The sequence below is a fragment of the Mastacembelus armatus genome, chromosome 10, assembly GCF_900324485.2.
Source record: "Mastacembelus armatus chromosome 10, fMasArm1.2, whole genome shotgun sequence".
NCBI classification, from domain to species: Eukaryota; Metazoa; Chordata; class Actinopteri; order Synbranchiformes; family Mastacembelidae; genus Mastacembelus; species Mastacembelus armatus.
Genome location: NC_046642.1, coordinates 18,679,222 through 18,694,508, shown reverse-complemented (window position 1 = coordinate 18,694,508; position 15,287 = coordinate 18,679,222). Strand labels below are relative to the sequence as shown.

At 42.1% G+C, this 15,287-nt stretch overlaps 1 protein-coding gene and 1 pseudogene across 1 annotated transcript; both read left to right on the top strand.

Annotated features, from left to right (window-relative positions):
- The first annotated feature begins 1,797 nt into the window (after nt 1-1,797).
- On the top strand, nt 1,798-6,782 carry LOC113144791 (sodium/hydrogen exchanger 2-like; annotated as a pseudogene).
- A 677-nt stretch (nt 6,783-7,459) lies between these two features.
- LOC113144026 (transmembrane protein 182-like) lies at nt 7,460-11,650 on the top strand. Its single transcript, XM_026329679.1, has 5 exons — nt 7,460-7,799; nt 9,269-9,392; nt 9,708-9,806; nt 10,604-10,741; nt 11,060-11,650. The coding sequence occupies exons 1-5, from the start codon at nt 7,626-7,628 to the stop codon at nt 11,278-11,280; spliced, it is 756 nt and encodes a 251-aa protein (XP_026185464.1). The 5' UTR covers nt 7,460-7,625; the 3' UTR covers nt 11,281-11,650.
- The last annotated feature ends 3,637 nt before the right edge of the window (nt 11,651-15,287 follow it).

The window sequence follows — 15,287 nt, the reverse complement described above, 5'->3', positions numbered from 1 at the left end:
ACATATTTTTGTGTAAATGACCCATAAAAATAAACTTATTCTGATACTAGTCATTAGCTATGAAACTAACTGGAAGTATACTGAAAATGAATATTTAATAAAAAAAAAAAAAAACATTGGAAGGAAAAATATTGCCCCACATATTATTATTAATTATATTATAATAACAACAATTTAGGCACTTTAGATGTTTTATATTTTCATCACATAACACCATCAGGTGTCAGACTGATCCCAGGTTCATTGTGCAGCCCATTGTGCAGGACATCCAGCCCATAAAAAAATCCACTAGAGTTCATGAAGAACTATTTTCAGGGGCAAGAAGAACCAGGAGTCCTGCAGCAGACGGTCTGACCCCCATAGAGCCCTGATCTCAGCAGTGTGGAGTCAGTCTAGGATCATATGAAGAGCCAGAAGACACTGGGACAGCCTGAATCTATAGAAGAACTGCAGCAGTTTCTCCAAGGTGCTGCAAAGAAACTGTGTGGGTCAAACCAGAGAGAACTGCTGTTTGTTTAAGGGCAAAGGAGAGAGCTGTAAATACTGATTAGATTTAGGTTTGGTTCCATTCACTGCATTTGGTATGAAGTTAATTTATAAATGAAAACACAATTTATTTTTTTTTATATTAAAAACATTCCCTGTGTATTTTTAGTGCCCACAGTTTCTGCACAGTAGTATACCTTAAGTTTTAGATTATATAAAGTAAAGTTGGTGATTTCAACTCGTATTTTCTATTTAGGTATGTTTTTTAATGCTAAAATAGATGCTCACGTATAAAAACATTAATTTACCTTTTAAAACATGTCAATTTGTGTATATTCATATTATTTCTCAAGAAATTATACTATCATGGTCTGTGTTGGTCCTCTCATGGTTCTTCAAACTACAAAAAAAAAATAGCCTGCAGAAGTTCTACTCTCAAACAGTGCATGCTGGGAAAGCCACACTGGGCATGTTGTAAAAGTATATATATATATATATGTTTTTTTTAAACAGTGTATCTCCGCAAAACATTTCATGAAAAAATAGGACAAAAATAGCCTATTTTACTTTAAGTTTAGAGTTTTCATTTGACAGCTGTAGCTGCCAGTCATCTGATCCTCTTTTAACAATCTTTGTGCAGTAATTTTTAAGAAAAAAATAAATAACTTGTAATTTGTCATTAACAACGTAATATTTATTAAACTGAGAGCTTAGATTGCTAAAGATAATATATGTAATTTTATAGAATTTTTGCAAACAGTTGAAAACAATTGAAAACATTTATTACTGTTTATTTTCAAGTGAGGTCATTTTATGTTATTGTATTTCTCAATTCAAAACAGATTTCTTGGTCACTAATTAGAAATTCTTTTGTGATCTGTTATTAAGAATGAAAATCAAATATCAAATAAGGCACAACAACCCACAGTTTTTAATAATTTTAGCACTGCTGCCACTGTATGAGGACAATATTTGAAAAGGAGTTACTGCCCTACAGCCTTTCTAATGTCTCATAGCATTAAAAAAATAGAAAAATAGAAATAAAGATTCACAATTTACTGATATAAGCGTAACCATCAAATGTCTGTGTGTGTGTGTGCATATGTGTATTGAATTCTGCTGTTCTGCTGGTTGAACATCATTGCTAGCTCAGGGATTCCTGTGCACATTAGTGGCTGATTTCATTGTGATCAGGTTGTTTAGTGTGTGTGTATGTGTGTGTGTGTGTGTGTGTGTGTGTCTGCTCGCCCCCCCCCCTCCATAACCTCTGTCCATTTATCTCTCCCTCTCTGTCTCTCCCCTTGTCCCAGCATGGCTCCAGGGTGATGGGTGCACCATGGACTCTCTTGCTGTTTCTCTCTGCCCTGGGATGTCTGGGCCTGACCCTCCCTGCTGAGCTCCCTCAGTCCCACAGCCTGCCCCCCTCACAGGGCTTAAACAGCAGAGATGGAAGCCTGTCTGTGGATTTGCTGATGGCCCTGAAGGTTTTCAGTGTGTGCCCATACATGAATAGTTTGATGTCATTATTACAAAATTAAACACTCAATAGATACCATAGTTTCCCCTGGTCAGGTCGTGTCCCAGCAGTCGTCCCAGAGAGTTGTCTCCTCATCATGGTGGACCTCCTGGTTGGAGGTGTGATCTATGGTGTTCGTCACTCTGCTCCCCCAACTCTCAGTGCTGATGCTTTCTTCCTCTTTCTGCTCCCACCTATAGTCCTGGATGTAGGATACTTTTTGCCAGGGAGGCTGTTCTTTGAGAACCTTGGTACCATTCTTTGGTTGGTGCATTGTAAATGTCTTATTTTTTCTGTGTGTTTAATTTGGGATTATTAGGATTTTTCATCTACCAAATATTTAGACTGAAATACAAGTTATACAAAAAGACACAACATAATGTTTGGCTAACCTTAATGGCATCATTTCATGTCTGAAACAAGCAGATAAAATAAATACTCTGGCAAAGGGGAACTATAATTCATCTGTTTAAAGCTCCCAGTGTCAATACTTTTAGTCTTTCTAGTTTGGAGCTATGGATGGTAACATTACATGTCAGTCCACCACTTAATTGGTCCAGAATGAGCTATCACAGCAACTACTGGATGTATTATTGTATTGTAAATGCAAATGTTTGTGATTTAGGACTGCCAAAGAATAATTACTTTTGATATTGATGGTGCTTCACTTTTAATTCGATGCGAATAAGTAAATGCTAGCATGCTAAGAGCCTAAACTACAATGTTAAACATGATTAACATATTTGGTAAATGCCATCATGTTAATATTGTTATTGTAAGTATGATGGCATACTGTTATTAGCAAGTGCAGTCTCACAAAGCTGTTGGCTGTGTAGGTCTGTGGTAAAGGTGAAATGTCAGAGTTATATTGGGAACATCTGGCATATCTGGTGTTAACTTGAGGACCTTTAGGTATGCTGTGCTGGGAACCTTATGGAACGTGCTGGGCATCGGCCTGTCTCTGTATGGTGTGTGTCTGCTAACCCCGAGCTCCCTGGGAGATGTATCTCTGCTCCATTGCCTGCTCTTTGGCTCTCTGATAGCTGCTGTCGACCCAGTGGCTGTGCTCTCTGTCTTCCAGGAGATGCATGTTAATGAACAGTTTCATATCTTGGTGTTTGGACAGTCACTGCTCAGTGACACAGTTACTGTGGTGAGAGGGAGGGGTGATTTATGTGTCCAGTCACAAGGTCTGATAACAATAGTTTTATGCATAACAGTCTTCTCTTCCTCTCAGGTGCTTTACAGGCTGTTTGAGTCTTTCCTACGATTGCCCTCAGTATTGGGGGTGGTTGTATTGCTGGGGGCGTGCAGGGTGGTGCTGGTAGGCCTCGGCGGCCTGTGTGTAGGGCTTTTCTTTTGACCTGGTGGCAGCCCTAACCTCATGATTCACCTGCAGAGCCCAGGTGATAGCCCCACTCTTCGTCTTCCTCTATTCCTATTTGTCCTACCTGACCTCAGAGATGCTTCACCTCTCTGGTATCATGGCGTGAGTGCTGCTTGGTATCAGCTTAAACTCAAAGACCTTTATTTTTTATGTTTTGCTTGGTTGAAATTGTTCCTATAGTTGTTGTTTTTTCATCTACCTCTAGCATTGTGACCTGTGCTGTCACCATGAAACAATATGTGGAGGCCACTGTGTCAGAGCATAGCAACATCAGCATCCAGTACTTCCTGAGGATGTGGAGCAGTGTGAGTGAAACCTTAATTTTCAACTTTCTGGGTGTATCCACCATTCAGGAGGTCCACATGTGGAGCTGGCCTTTTGTCTGAGCCACGCTGCTCCTCTGTCTGGTCTGGAGGGCTTCAGGTAGCTTTAAAAACCACTCCTGCACTTTAGACATGTTGAATAATATACACATATCTATCTGTGTACCAAGGACAGTCCACTGTATTTTCTTACTTTATTCAAGGCATTCTGTTGCTGACTGCTGTGGAGGAATGCTGTGACCTTCAGAGATCAGTTCATCATTGCCTACTGTGGCCTAAGAGGAGCAATCTGCTTTCCTCTGGTCTTCCTCATTGATGATTTCCCAAAGAAAAGACTCTTCATCACAACAACCATTGTGGTCATCCTCTTCACCGTTTTTGCACAGGTAGGATAATGATATCATGTGAATTTTTTTGTCTATTTGCACTGCAGGTGTTTGTTTTAATAGGTTATTTTTTACTTATATTTACTGGGTTTGGTTTTGTCCAGGGAATGACAATGAAACCTCTGGTAGAGCTCCTGGATGTGAAGCGGAAGAAAAGAGCTCTGCCTACTGTCAGTGAGGAGATCCACAGCAGGGTGAGAGATTACAGCAGTCACAGCTAAGCGTCGCCTCTGTAATTAGTCAAACCAGTACTGCAGTGTGGCAAATAACAGGTAAAATTACTGCATACCTGTTGGGTGATGGTCACCAAAATGTTTAAATTATTCACTTGATGGAATACACTTTCTGAAAACACATTTGTTACCAGTTTCAACATGCTATAACTAATCAACAAGAATATATTCTGTAGATTTAATAAAACATTTAGCTTTAGAGGGTCATCATATTTGAATTTGAATATACTTCATTACACAGTGTATACAGTGAGTTTAGACATACAACACACAGAGATGGACTTTGGGGTATACAATACTAAATCACATCACATTTGGAAACACAAAACATGAAAAAATTTCTTTACATTCAAAACATGTATATGACCAATGTCTCTCTTCTCTTTTAGCTCATTGATCACCTGCTGGCAGGAACAGAGGATATGATTGGAAAGACAAGTGAGTTTTATTATTTATTATTTATTATTTTACTTTTACCAAAAATGGCCAGTAGATGGCAGAAAACACCTTATACAAAAGGTTCTGGGCATTTTCAAAGTAAAATGGAAAATGTATTGTGTTTTTAAATTTTGTGTGTGTGAGGTTTGAACAGTTGAACCAGAAGTACCTCTGTTGTTTTCTGGATCACCAGGCTCGCTCCAGCATCCTCAGAGTGTACCAGGAGCTGGAGAGAAGGGCGCAGAGGGGAAATGAAGAGACACCACCACTGTGAGAAAACACATATTTACTTTATGTCAACGTCTCTCAGGTCTTCACTCAAGTAATCTCATAAGGGTCATAAGAGTAAAGTTTCTTGATGTACGTGGTTATCTGTGCTAATTAAAATTTTAAAGCAATGTTCATCACATTTGGTTCAACACAACATCTTTGTGAGAACCACTTTACAGCAAGATTTACATGTGTTTTAAAGTCAAAAGCTGAAGGGTATTTTCACTTACTCTAATTATGCCACTGCAACAGATCAAACACTGCAGGCTTTACAACACAGTTTTTGGCTAAATGGTTGTGAATATTCACAGCTTGTTTTAGAGTGGAACCTCGCTCTCACAGCCGTCCTCTCTTACCAGAGGAGATGGACAGCATTAGACGTATCCTCTCCAGAAACTTTCAAAACTTGGACAACTAGGTAAATTCACAGCTTTGGTTTATATACCTCTTATTTTTTTAAACAAACCTGTTTTGACCTAATCACTCATTGTGGCACCATTTGATATTGTAAAAGTAGAGTGTGCACATCTGCAGGTATGAACAATTGATCTTCTCACTTCTGAGTTCATATGTATACTGACATTCAAGCAGACAAGCAGCCTACAGCAGACACACCCTGCATCAGGAGGCTACCATGGACAGAACAAGGACGCCGCTTCATACACATCAGGTGAGAGAGATACACATATAATACAATCTCACACTTGCCACAGGTACTGACAGCATGTAAATCTACAGTTGTGCATTTACAGACACTTTAAACCTTTTATTAACCCTTGTTTTCTTTGGGTCTTAATGTTCTTTAAATTTTAGCAAATGACATGAGATAATTAATTGTTTGGGTTTTAATTCCAATATGTGACACACATAATCTATTCTGAAAAACATTTATTAAGCAGAACATATATTGATTTAATTCATCCTTTTTGGCAAGGCAAGGCAAGTTTATTTGTACAGCACAGTTCATCCACAGAGTGATTCAAAGTTCTTTACAGAAATAAAAGGCAAGTTAAAAGTACATAGGCAAGAATTAAAATTAAATCAAATTAAAAGAGAATGAGTGCAGATAAAAGGCTTTCAGTTATCATTTGCAGAGCTAAAAAGAAAAGTTTTTAGCTTGGACTTAAACATTGTGTTATGAACTGGATGGTGTGGTGATAAAGGAGGAGAGGTAGGACCCAAGTGCATTTATTTTTCAGGTTTATTTTTCCAGGGTACAGGCACAAACAAACACAGGGAATTCTCCGCCACTCGGCGGGCAGGCAAAACCAGAAACGCCACTCGGAGTAACGGACACAAAACTAATCCCTCTCTTCAATCAAGCAAACAAACATTAAGCACAAGTACACCGTGCAATGCCCCGACAGATAACAAGAGAAACACAGGAAGTACATATGGACAAAACCAAGACTAATTAACACAGGTGAAAACAATTTAACTAACCAATAAAGCTACATGTGACTAACCTGGGGACAAGAGGAACTAAGACACCAAAATAAAAGACAAACAGGAAACAGAAACCTCTGCTCATAACACATTGTTTAGGTTTCTCCACTCTGCTGTCAGTTTTAACACAAAAACAAAACATGAAATGAATTAAGTTAAATTTATGAAGAGGTATCATTATTACCATCATTCCCCTCCTTCCTCTCTTGGGCATGGACTCCACTGACTTTGTGGTTTTTGAACCCAGTTTAGTGTCTCCTGTCTTGACAGTGTCAGCCTGAGGCCTGTCCTCCATGATTCATCACTCCCAGCAGCCTCCGCTCAGCCTGAGCCAGTGCATCCAAAGCAGGAGCAGATCTCTCAACAACAGGACCAAGTGCCTTTTGGAGGAACCTCTAAGAAACAGCTCGGCTTTGTTTTAGAAAACGAGACAAAGCAACGAAGACAGACAATGTGGAAGAAAAACAGGAAAGAGAAATGAAAAGCAACAAATTCAGTGTGTTTAGTCATTTCAAATCGCTCCATAAAACGATAAGTAGGCTACCTCATTTTCTTTTATCAAGGGAGTGGTGGGCAGCAGAGCTGATGATGATAAATGATTTGAGTAATTTCAGGGACATCCTCCCATTAAAATTGTTAAACTGAACTCAATGATTCACTTTCTGGTTATAACAAATTGAGAGTTGGCCGGTTACAATAAAGCTTCCCTCAGCTACATGGTGAAGGTTTGAGGGTCATTTGAGTCTCCAGTCTAATTCATTTTCAAAGTGTTGCTCCAAGTGTAGCACCTACGTTAGAAATACCTTGACGTCATAAATGCTAATGCTCACTATCCACATTATAATACACACACATGCACAAAGCACTTGCCTCTCCTTGTTTCCTTTATAAATGCACAGCATACCCACTGGTAATTTGACGAGGACAGGCTTGCTTCTTAAAATAACTCCTGTCCCCCTGCCTGACCTAATCAGTTGCTGTAGCTTCTTTTCGCCACAGCTCCCATATACTAGGGAGTGGCTGGGAGAGCCCGACTGTTTTCTTTAGGACTGGAATTGGGCAAAGGGCTGCACAGTGGACACCAGTGAGACACTGAGGAGTCATTGAAAGTCCCAGGAAACAAGGTTTTTGGCTGGAGTTATGAGGGTAGGAGGTGCAGCTTTGGCTGGGGGGATTTTCGGGGCAGTAGGGACTCTTTGTTTCTTTTTGGCTTTTGGTACAGACTACTGGCTGGTGGCCAGTGACAACTGTGGACCATATACATGGCTGACTCAAACAACACTGACAGAAGAAAAAGATGCCAATGGGACAGAGGTAGGAAAGATACGTTTGCACATAATGGTCCATGTCCACCAATACAAATACACCGAATGCCAACCTTATTGCCATTGTTGCTAGAATTGGATGGTGACCTAAACACATCACATATAATAATAGTCACAGCAACATATTATTTTTACCAATGAAACATCACATGTGAGAACCACAAACAGACCAATGTGGACCCTGATCAGAGCCTGTGTAGATAGTGAGGTGCATCCTGTGCCACTATAGGATATTTAAAGACATACTAAAGTAACTTTGGATTGCGTTTCCACAGTCGCAAGCCCTGTGATAGAGAGCTAGACAAGAAAAATAATGAATAAAGTCAGTGCAGCAGCAGTAGAGACAGAGCCTACCGACTGTTAGACTAACTACACTTCCTGAAATCCTTAACTCTAGACAATAGCATGCTTCTGTTAAACCCTCCCTGCTTGATAAACACACGCATCTTTCAAACTACATGGCCCCAGCTTGTAATGCAGACTTTATGTCACCAGGGTCAATGCTAAACGCTCTGTGAGGCTGTACTGAGGCACAGTGATGGGCCAATGTTTAAGTTAGCATGCTCACAACAATGCTAGCATGCTGATGTTTAACAGCTGTTTACAATCTTTGCAGCACTAACATTTGCCACAGTAATCAGCACTAAACACAAGGAACAGCTGCAGATGATAATGACATCAGTTTAAAGCAGGGAGGACTTAAATGTTTGTACAGAAATTTCCATTCAGAAGGTGTTGAGATATTTCAGTCTGAACCAAAGTGGTGAACTGACAGACGTACAGACATGTATTTCCATTCCTAAAGCCATGCTGCTAGCACAGCTAAAAATTTATAACCACTAGGCCCTGGTGGTCTAGTGGTTATAAATTTGTAGTGGTAGTTCTCCAAGCCCTGTAACCATGTAACCCTGATGACATCATGAGGGTTATTTTCTCAGACTTGACAAAGCTCCTCCAGAACCAACTGTTTTCATAGGCTGCGTAAGAGTCCCAATGAGATAACCAATCCTCATGTTTAATCGGTGGACTGCCCCTTTCATTTTTCAGTTTATTCTTCCATGCCACATTTGTGAGAAAGTTCACAAAATGCACAGTAAGGCGCATATGTCTAAAAGCTAACCCCCCTGTGAACTCCTCCCTGACAGCACAGTACTAAGTCTTTCATTTTCAATAAAAGACGATGATTAAAGTTGCTGTGTGTTATTCAGCACCATCAATCATATTTTTGACAAGCAAGTGGAGAGTATCACTTATGTGTGGTTCATAAGTTCTCCTTGAAAACCTCACAGACCAGCAGGCCATAATCAGAACCATGTTTGAAGCAGTGGCATCAATAAAGCACAGAATCAGCCAAAATAGACGCGATGACAAAGCTGACAGAAATTAACGTTGGTCCATCTTTAGATTTTTTTTTTTTGTGTCTATCTGTGTCTCTTCACTGATGTCTTTCTTCTTTAGATCGTGTTAATGGAAGCAGTCACTGTTTCTCCTCCGTCTCTCAATCTCCACCATGAGGGCTTCTTCTGGCGCTGTGCATTTCAGGTGGAGCCCACAACAAACGAAGTCCTGGCCACGCTCTTCAGTATGTAGAAAACTTTTCTCTTAGGCAGCAAACAGTTTTCACTGGGACTTATCCAATGTGGTTGCATGGCTCATGCTCAGTAGTGTGGTCTGCTTGACATGCTAAGAAGTGAAAAATGTCTTTAATTTGGATATATGACAGAAAATATACACAACGAGAGCGAGAAGAATGTGTTGGTGCATATGGTGTGTTTTTGGCTTCTCTCTAAATATTGTACAGGTCTTTATTTTTTTTAGAACTACATTATTTTTTAGAAGTAGTATCTTTTTGAGCCTTTGAGGCATTTTAAGACTTTTAAATGATTTTTTCACACAGCAAACCAGCCAGAATCCAAAGTGTGTATCCATGGTTACCTCTTCCCTCTGCCTGTCGCACTTGGAAAGGTGCCGCATCCGAGTTATGATGCTACAGCAGGTAATTCAGTCACATGCACACAGATAAGTGCACATGAGGATTCAGTGAATAGTTTGAGGGGTAGGAAATAATGGGAATTATATGTTATGACCTTCACAGTCAGATCTCTTCATAAGGGAACACCTATCAGAGCTTTTGGATCATCAGTCTGCACCACCATTAAACACAGGCTGAGGGAATATTTTTTTGAGTGAATGATATAGATGCATCTCGTTTCAGAGGCTTGTGGAAATATGCCATTGACAATGTGACAATATGTCTTTTGGAGGTTCATGGTGACTTTACTAAGACACATTATGTCATCTATCTGTGAAAGTACACACACATGCACACTTACTTATACACACATGCACACTGCACATTTGACTATTTACACTATGTGGATAGCAATGAGATTAACTTTATAAAATTACAAAAATGATATCTTAAAAATGCCCAAAGGTTAGAAGATAAGGTGGTGTTGATGTATAAAATATGACACGCAATGCCTGCACCTATATTTCTCATGTCATTCATTTTCTATTTTGACAAAATTTTATTCATCAACATAAAGTTCATAATGCTGTTCCTTTTTATGTACTGGCCTAAATGTTTTAATGTTTTAATTACATTTGAAAAAATAACACCAAGTTGTTAAAGAAATACATTTGGGAAATTGTTTTTTTGCTTTCTTGTCTGGAGTTAGATAAAAAAAAGTTGATGCCACACTATAACAAAAGTTGACTTCTCAGTGTTTGCTACCCTTAAACAATCTCTAAGCTATAAACACACGGGCAACTTTGTCATTTTTCTTTTAGTTTTTCGGGGCTTCTGGACGTTGCTGATAATCCTTGGGCTGGTTTCAGCTCTGAGTGGGGGCTTCCTCTTGGTCTGTGGTGTCCCCTTCATCAGCCACAAACTCTACAAGCTGGGTGGAGCCTTCCTCATTGCTGCTGGTAAAATATAGCTTACCATGTGTGGAGTTCATAACAGTGGTGTCTGCACTGTGAAATATACTGCCAGGCAAATGCACAGACACAAACACGTTTCAGCACTTGCTGCTGTCAGCTGTTCATGCCTGTCACATGACAAACACATAAGCAACACACAGAGCAACAGATGTCACTCTGCAGCACTGTTGCTATAACAACAGCAGGTGTAAACAGTGCTGCCGTGGTAACAGCAGAGATGAAGCTGCATTCCTCTGGAGTCACTTAGAGCAGTTACAGCCTCTATCTGTGTCTCAGTAGCTTTCTTTCTGTATCACTCCACAGCCTGCTTGTTCCTGTTAGTGCTTCTGCTCTATGTACTGTGGATGGAGGTAGTGGATGTGAAGCGTTACATCCTGCAGGAGAGAGGAGACACCTGTCCTGATGCAGAGGTTTCTGTGCTCTACGGCCTGTCATTCATGGTGGCGGCGGCCGGCGTGCCCCTGGAGCTCGTCTCTGGGTTGGTCTTCATGCTGGTGGGCCGGGCACTGCTTGCCAGAAAGTGAGCTCACCATCCAGCCCACTGGAGACAGACGGGACTGACCTTTTTATGTCCTACACTGGGACTCCGTGGCACACTTGTAGGATGTAAATACTAGCTAGAAAGAAATGACTAATATTAGAGCACCACCTTTTGGATGTTAAGTAGCTTGAAATCAGAGACATTGAGTTGGTCTTTCAGTTTTATAATTCTCACATTGTTTCTATAAAAGCACAAACGATTACTCAATACCTATACCACAATATGTCTGCGTTTCAGTTTATGGTGTTGGTGTGATGTGCTATTAATATGACATTAAGGAGAAACATGTGGAATGCCAAGACTGTTGTTTATTCTAAACAATCCTCTGTGATTATAAATATTTCTTTCACTCATTTGTATTCTTCTCTCACGCAACTAATTGCTATTTTTATTAATGCTACAAATGGTTAGCCCATAGAGCTGAAGGTGAGATGCATTTGGCACACGATCAAAGTAGGCTACAGTAGCTGGAGCAGAGTGAGGTGGGAGGATGGAATGGCTGGATGGACTGAATACAGAAATGGTAGCTTTGGAAAGAAAGTGGGGGAGGAGCACAAGAGGGATGGATATGAGGGGGGACTGAGAGAGAACTGATGCATACAGGGGGGTATAAGGGGGCTTTGAGAAATGAACAGCTGTTTGTGGGTTTGGTTGGTTTATAGTAGGCCAGCCACCTGCCTCCGTCACCCCAATCACATTTCATTCCTTCATTCAATCAACCATGCTTTATTTTTTCTGCCTCATGCTGTTATGTTTCTCTAGTCCCCCCTACATGTTTACAGAAAGTTTAATTCAGTAATCCCTGCCTCTACTAGATAATCTAATGACACACATGCACTGCACACATACACAAAATGAGCCACGTCGTTCTGGGCGTTCTTTCTTTTCACACCATAACCCGAAAAGGGAAACACAGGCTTGAGATTGTATCATAACTGCTACAATATTAGATCATCCTTCTTTTCATTGGTCTGAATGGGCAGCGTGTGGAAACAAGTGGTGGACTCTCAATCACACATATCAGCTTTCATCTGCTCAACTGAGGAGATGGTGGCGGTGGTGAGGTGTCTTTTTTGCTTCAAAGACCTCACTGATCAAACACACACTTATGCACACACACATCTACATATACATGCTGTGATCAAGCTGCCCAGAACACGCTGATGTTAATTATTCAAAGATACAGATTTTTTTTTTTAGTGCACATACAGTGCTGATCCTAGATCTGGCTTATGTAAGAGAGTGTTACACTAGAGAATGTAGTAGTGTAATTTAATGCCATAGCTACCAAATGCTATAGGTCAGCTGGGTTTATGTTGCTGCGAAGTCAGAGGATGCCCTCTAAATTGGTACATTGCCGCTGTGGTCCTTTACATAACTGTTATTGGTGAATTTATGTATCAGCTGTGGTAAGTAAGAAACCGGTGATGGGTTTGTCATTAATATTCTTAATAACTGAGTAGCACTGCTTGGGACTATGTCCTCTACTGTATTGGACATAATGTATAAATCTTTTTTTTTTTTTTTTGTAAAATCTAAACATACATTTAAAAAATAAACCATGATTCTCACCTTTCTCTAGCTTCTCTGTTTTCTTCATTAATCTACTATGGTGCTCATGAAGGGATTATGGGACAATAGGCCCCTGGGCACAGGCATGTTAATATGGCCCCCATAAGAGCAAGGTCCATAGATTGAAAGATTTATTATTATTTTGCTTCTCTTTGTGGTCATTTTGGTGTAGTTTTTACTATTTTTGTCTATGAAGACATGGGGCCCAGCTGGGCGAAGCCCGAAAAGGTGACGTGGGCCCACCACCTGCAGGAGGATCCATAAGGGGCCGGTGCTCTGTGGATTGGGCAGTAGTTGAAGGTGGGGACCTTGACGACCCGATCCCTGGACGCTGAAACTGGCTCTGGGGACATGGAATGTCACCTCGCTGGGGGAGGGGGGGAAGCCTGAGCTTGTGCGGGAGGTTGAGCAGTACCGACTAGAAATAGTCAGGTTCACCTCCACACACAGCCTGGGCTCTGGAACCCAACTTCTTGAGAGGGGCTGGACTCTCTTCTGCTCTGTAGTTGCTCGCGGTGAGAGGCGGTGAGATGGTGTGGGCTTGCTTATAGCTCCCCAGCTCAGCCGCCATGTGTTGGAGTTTTCCCCCCTGAATGAAAGGGTCGCTTCCCTGCGTCTCCGGGTCGGGGACAGGTTTCTCACTGTTGTTTCGGCCTATGGGCCGAACAGTGGTCAGTGGTTGTGTCATCTGACCTTCGGGCGTATGTCCTGGACACTCAAGTGAAGAGAGGGGTAGAGCTGTCAACTGATCACCACCTGGTGGTGAGTTGGATCTGCTGGCGGAGGAGGAAGCGGGACAGACTCGGCAGACTTAAACATATTGTGAGGGTCTGTTGGGAACCTTTGGCCAAACAATCTGTCAGAGAGGTCTTCAGCTCCCATCTCCGAGAGAGCTTCAACCAGATTCTGAGGGATACTGGAGACATTGAGTATGAATGGACCATGTTCTCCACCTCCATTGTCAATGCAGCAGCTCGGAGCTGCAGTCGTAAGGTCTCTGGTGCCTGTCGTGGCGGCAATCGCCGAACCGGGTGGTGGACACCGGAGGTAAGGGATGCCGTCAAGCTGAATAAGGAGTCTTACCGAGTCTGGCAGGCTTGTGGGACTCCTGAGGCAGCTGACGGTTACCGGCACGCCAAGCATGCGACAGCCTGGGTGGTGGCGGAGGCAAAAACTGAGTTCGGTGAGGCCATGGAGAAGGACTGTCTGTCGGCCTCGAAGAAATTCTGGCAAACCATCCAGCGCCTTGGGAGGGGGAAGCAGTGTTCTGCCAGCACTGTTTACATTGGAGATGGGGAGCTGCTGACCTCGACTGGGGATATTGTCTGACGGTGGAAGGAATACTTCAAAGATCTCCTCAACCCCACCAACGCGCCTTCCACAGAGGAAGCAGAAGCTGGGAGGTCAGAGGCTGATCCATCCATTATCCAAGCTGAAGTCACTGAGGTAGTTCGGCAGCTCCTCGGTGGAAAGGCAGGAGGGATGAGATCCACCCCCAGTATCTCAAGTCTCTGGATGCTGTTGGGCTGTCATGGTTGACACGCCTCTGCAACATCGCGTGGCAACTGGGGACAGTACCCCAGGATTGGCAGACTGGTGTGGTGGTCCCACTTTTTAAGAAGAGGGACCAGAGGGTGTGTTCCATCTATAGAGGGATCACACTCCTCAGCCTCCCTGGGAAGGTCTATGTCAGGGTGCTGGAGAGGAGGATCTGGCCAATGGTAGAACCTCAGATCTAGGGGGAACAATGCGGTTTTCGTTCCAGTTGTGGAACACTGGACCAACTCTATACCCTCTTCAGGGTGCTCGAGGGTTCTTGGAAGTTTGCCCAGCCAGTTCATATGTGTTTTGTGAATTTGGAGAAGGCATTTGACCCTTGCGGAATTCTGTGGGAGGTGCTCTGGGAGTATGGGGGTCCGGTGCTCTTTGTTAAGGGCTGTCTAGTTTCTCACAGTGGTTCACCAGACTAGAATAGTTATAGCTGCCCTATAAAACAGCCGGAGCAACAACATCCATCCATTCATCTATACCCACTTATTCCTAACCAGGGTCACAGGGATCTACTGGAGTCTATCCCAGCTCTCTTTGGATGAAAGGCAGGGGTCCACCCTGGACAGGTCACCAGTCCATCACAGGGCCACATAGAGACAAACAACCTCACACACTCACACTCACTCCTATGGGCAATTTAGAGTCACCAATCAACCTGACATACATGTTTTTGGACTGTGGGAGGAAACCAGAGTACCTGGAGAAAACCCACACAAGCACAGGGAGAACATGCAAACTCCACACAGAAAGGCCCCTTATGGGTTTCAAACCAGGAACCCTTTTGCTGTGAGGCAACTGTGCTAACCACTCATCCACCATGCTGCCCCAGAACAACAACATGACTTTGAAAACTGCCAACTTACAATT

Excerpts from the sequence above, each read along its gene's own strand:
- LOC113144026 (XM_026329679.1), top strand. The coding sequence starts at position 7,626 with ATGAGGGTAGGAGGTGCAGCTTTGGCTGGGGGGATTTTCGGGGCAGTA. Across the intron at positions 7,800-9,268 it reads AAGATGCCAATGGGACAGAG|ATCGTGTTAATGGAAGCAGT; the intron begins GTAGGAAAGATA and ends TTTCTTCTTTAG. Across the intron at positions 9,807-10,603 it reads GAGTTATGATGCTACAGCAG|TTTTTCGGGGCTTCTGGACG; the intron begins GTAATTCAGTCA and ends TTTTTCTTTTAG.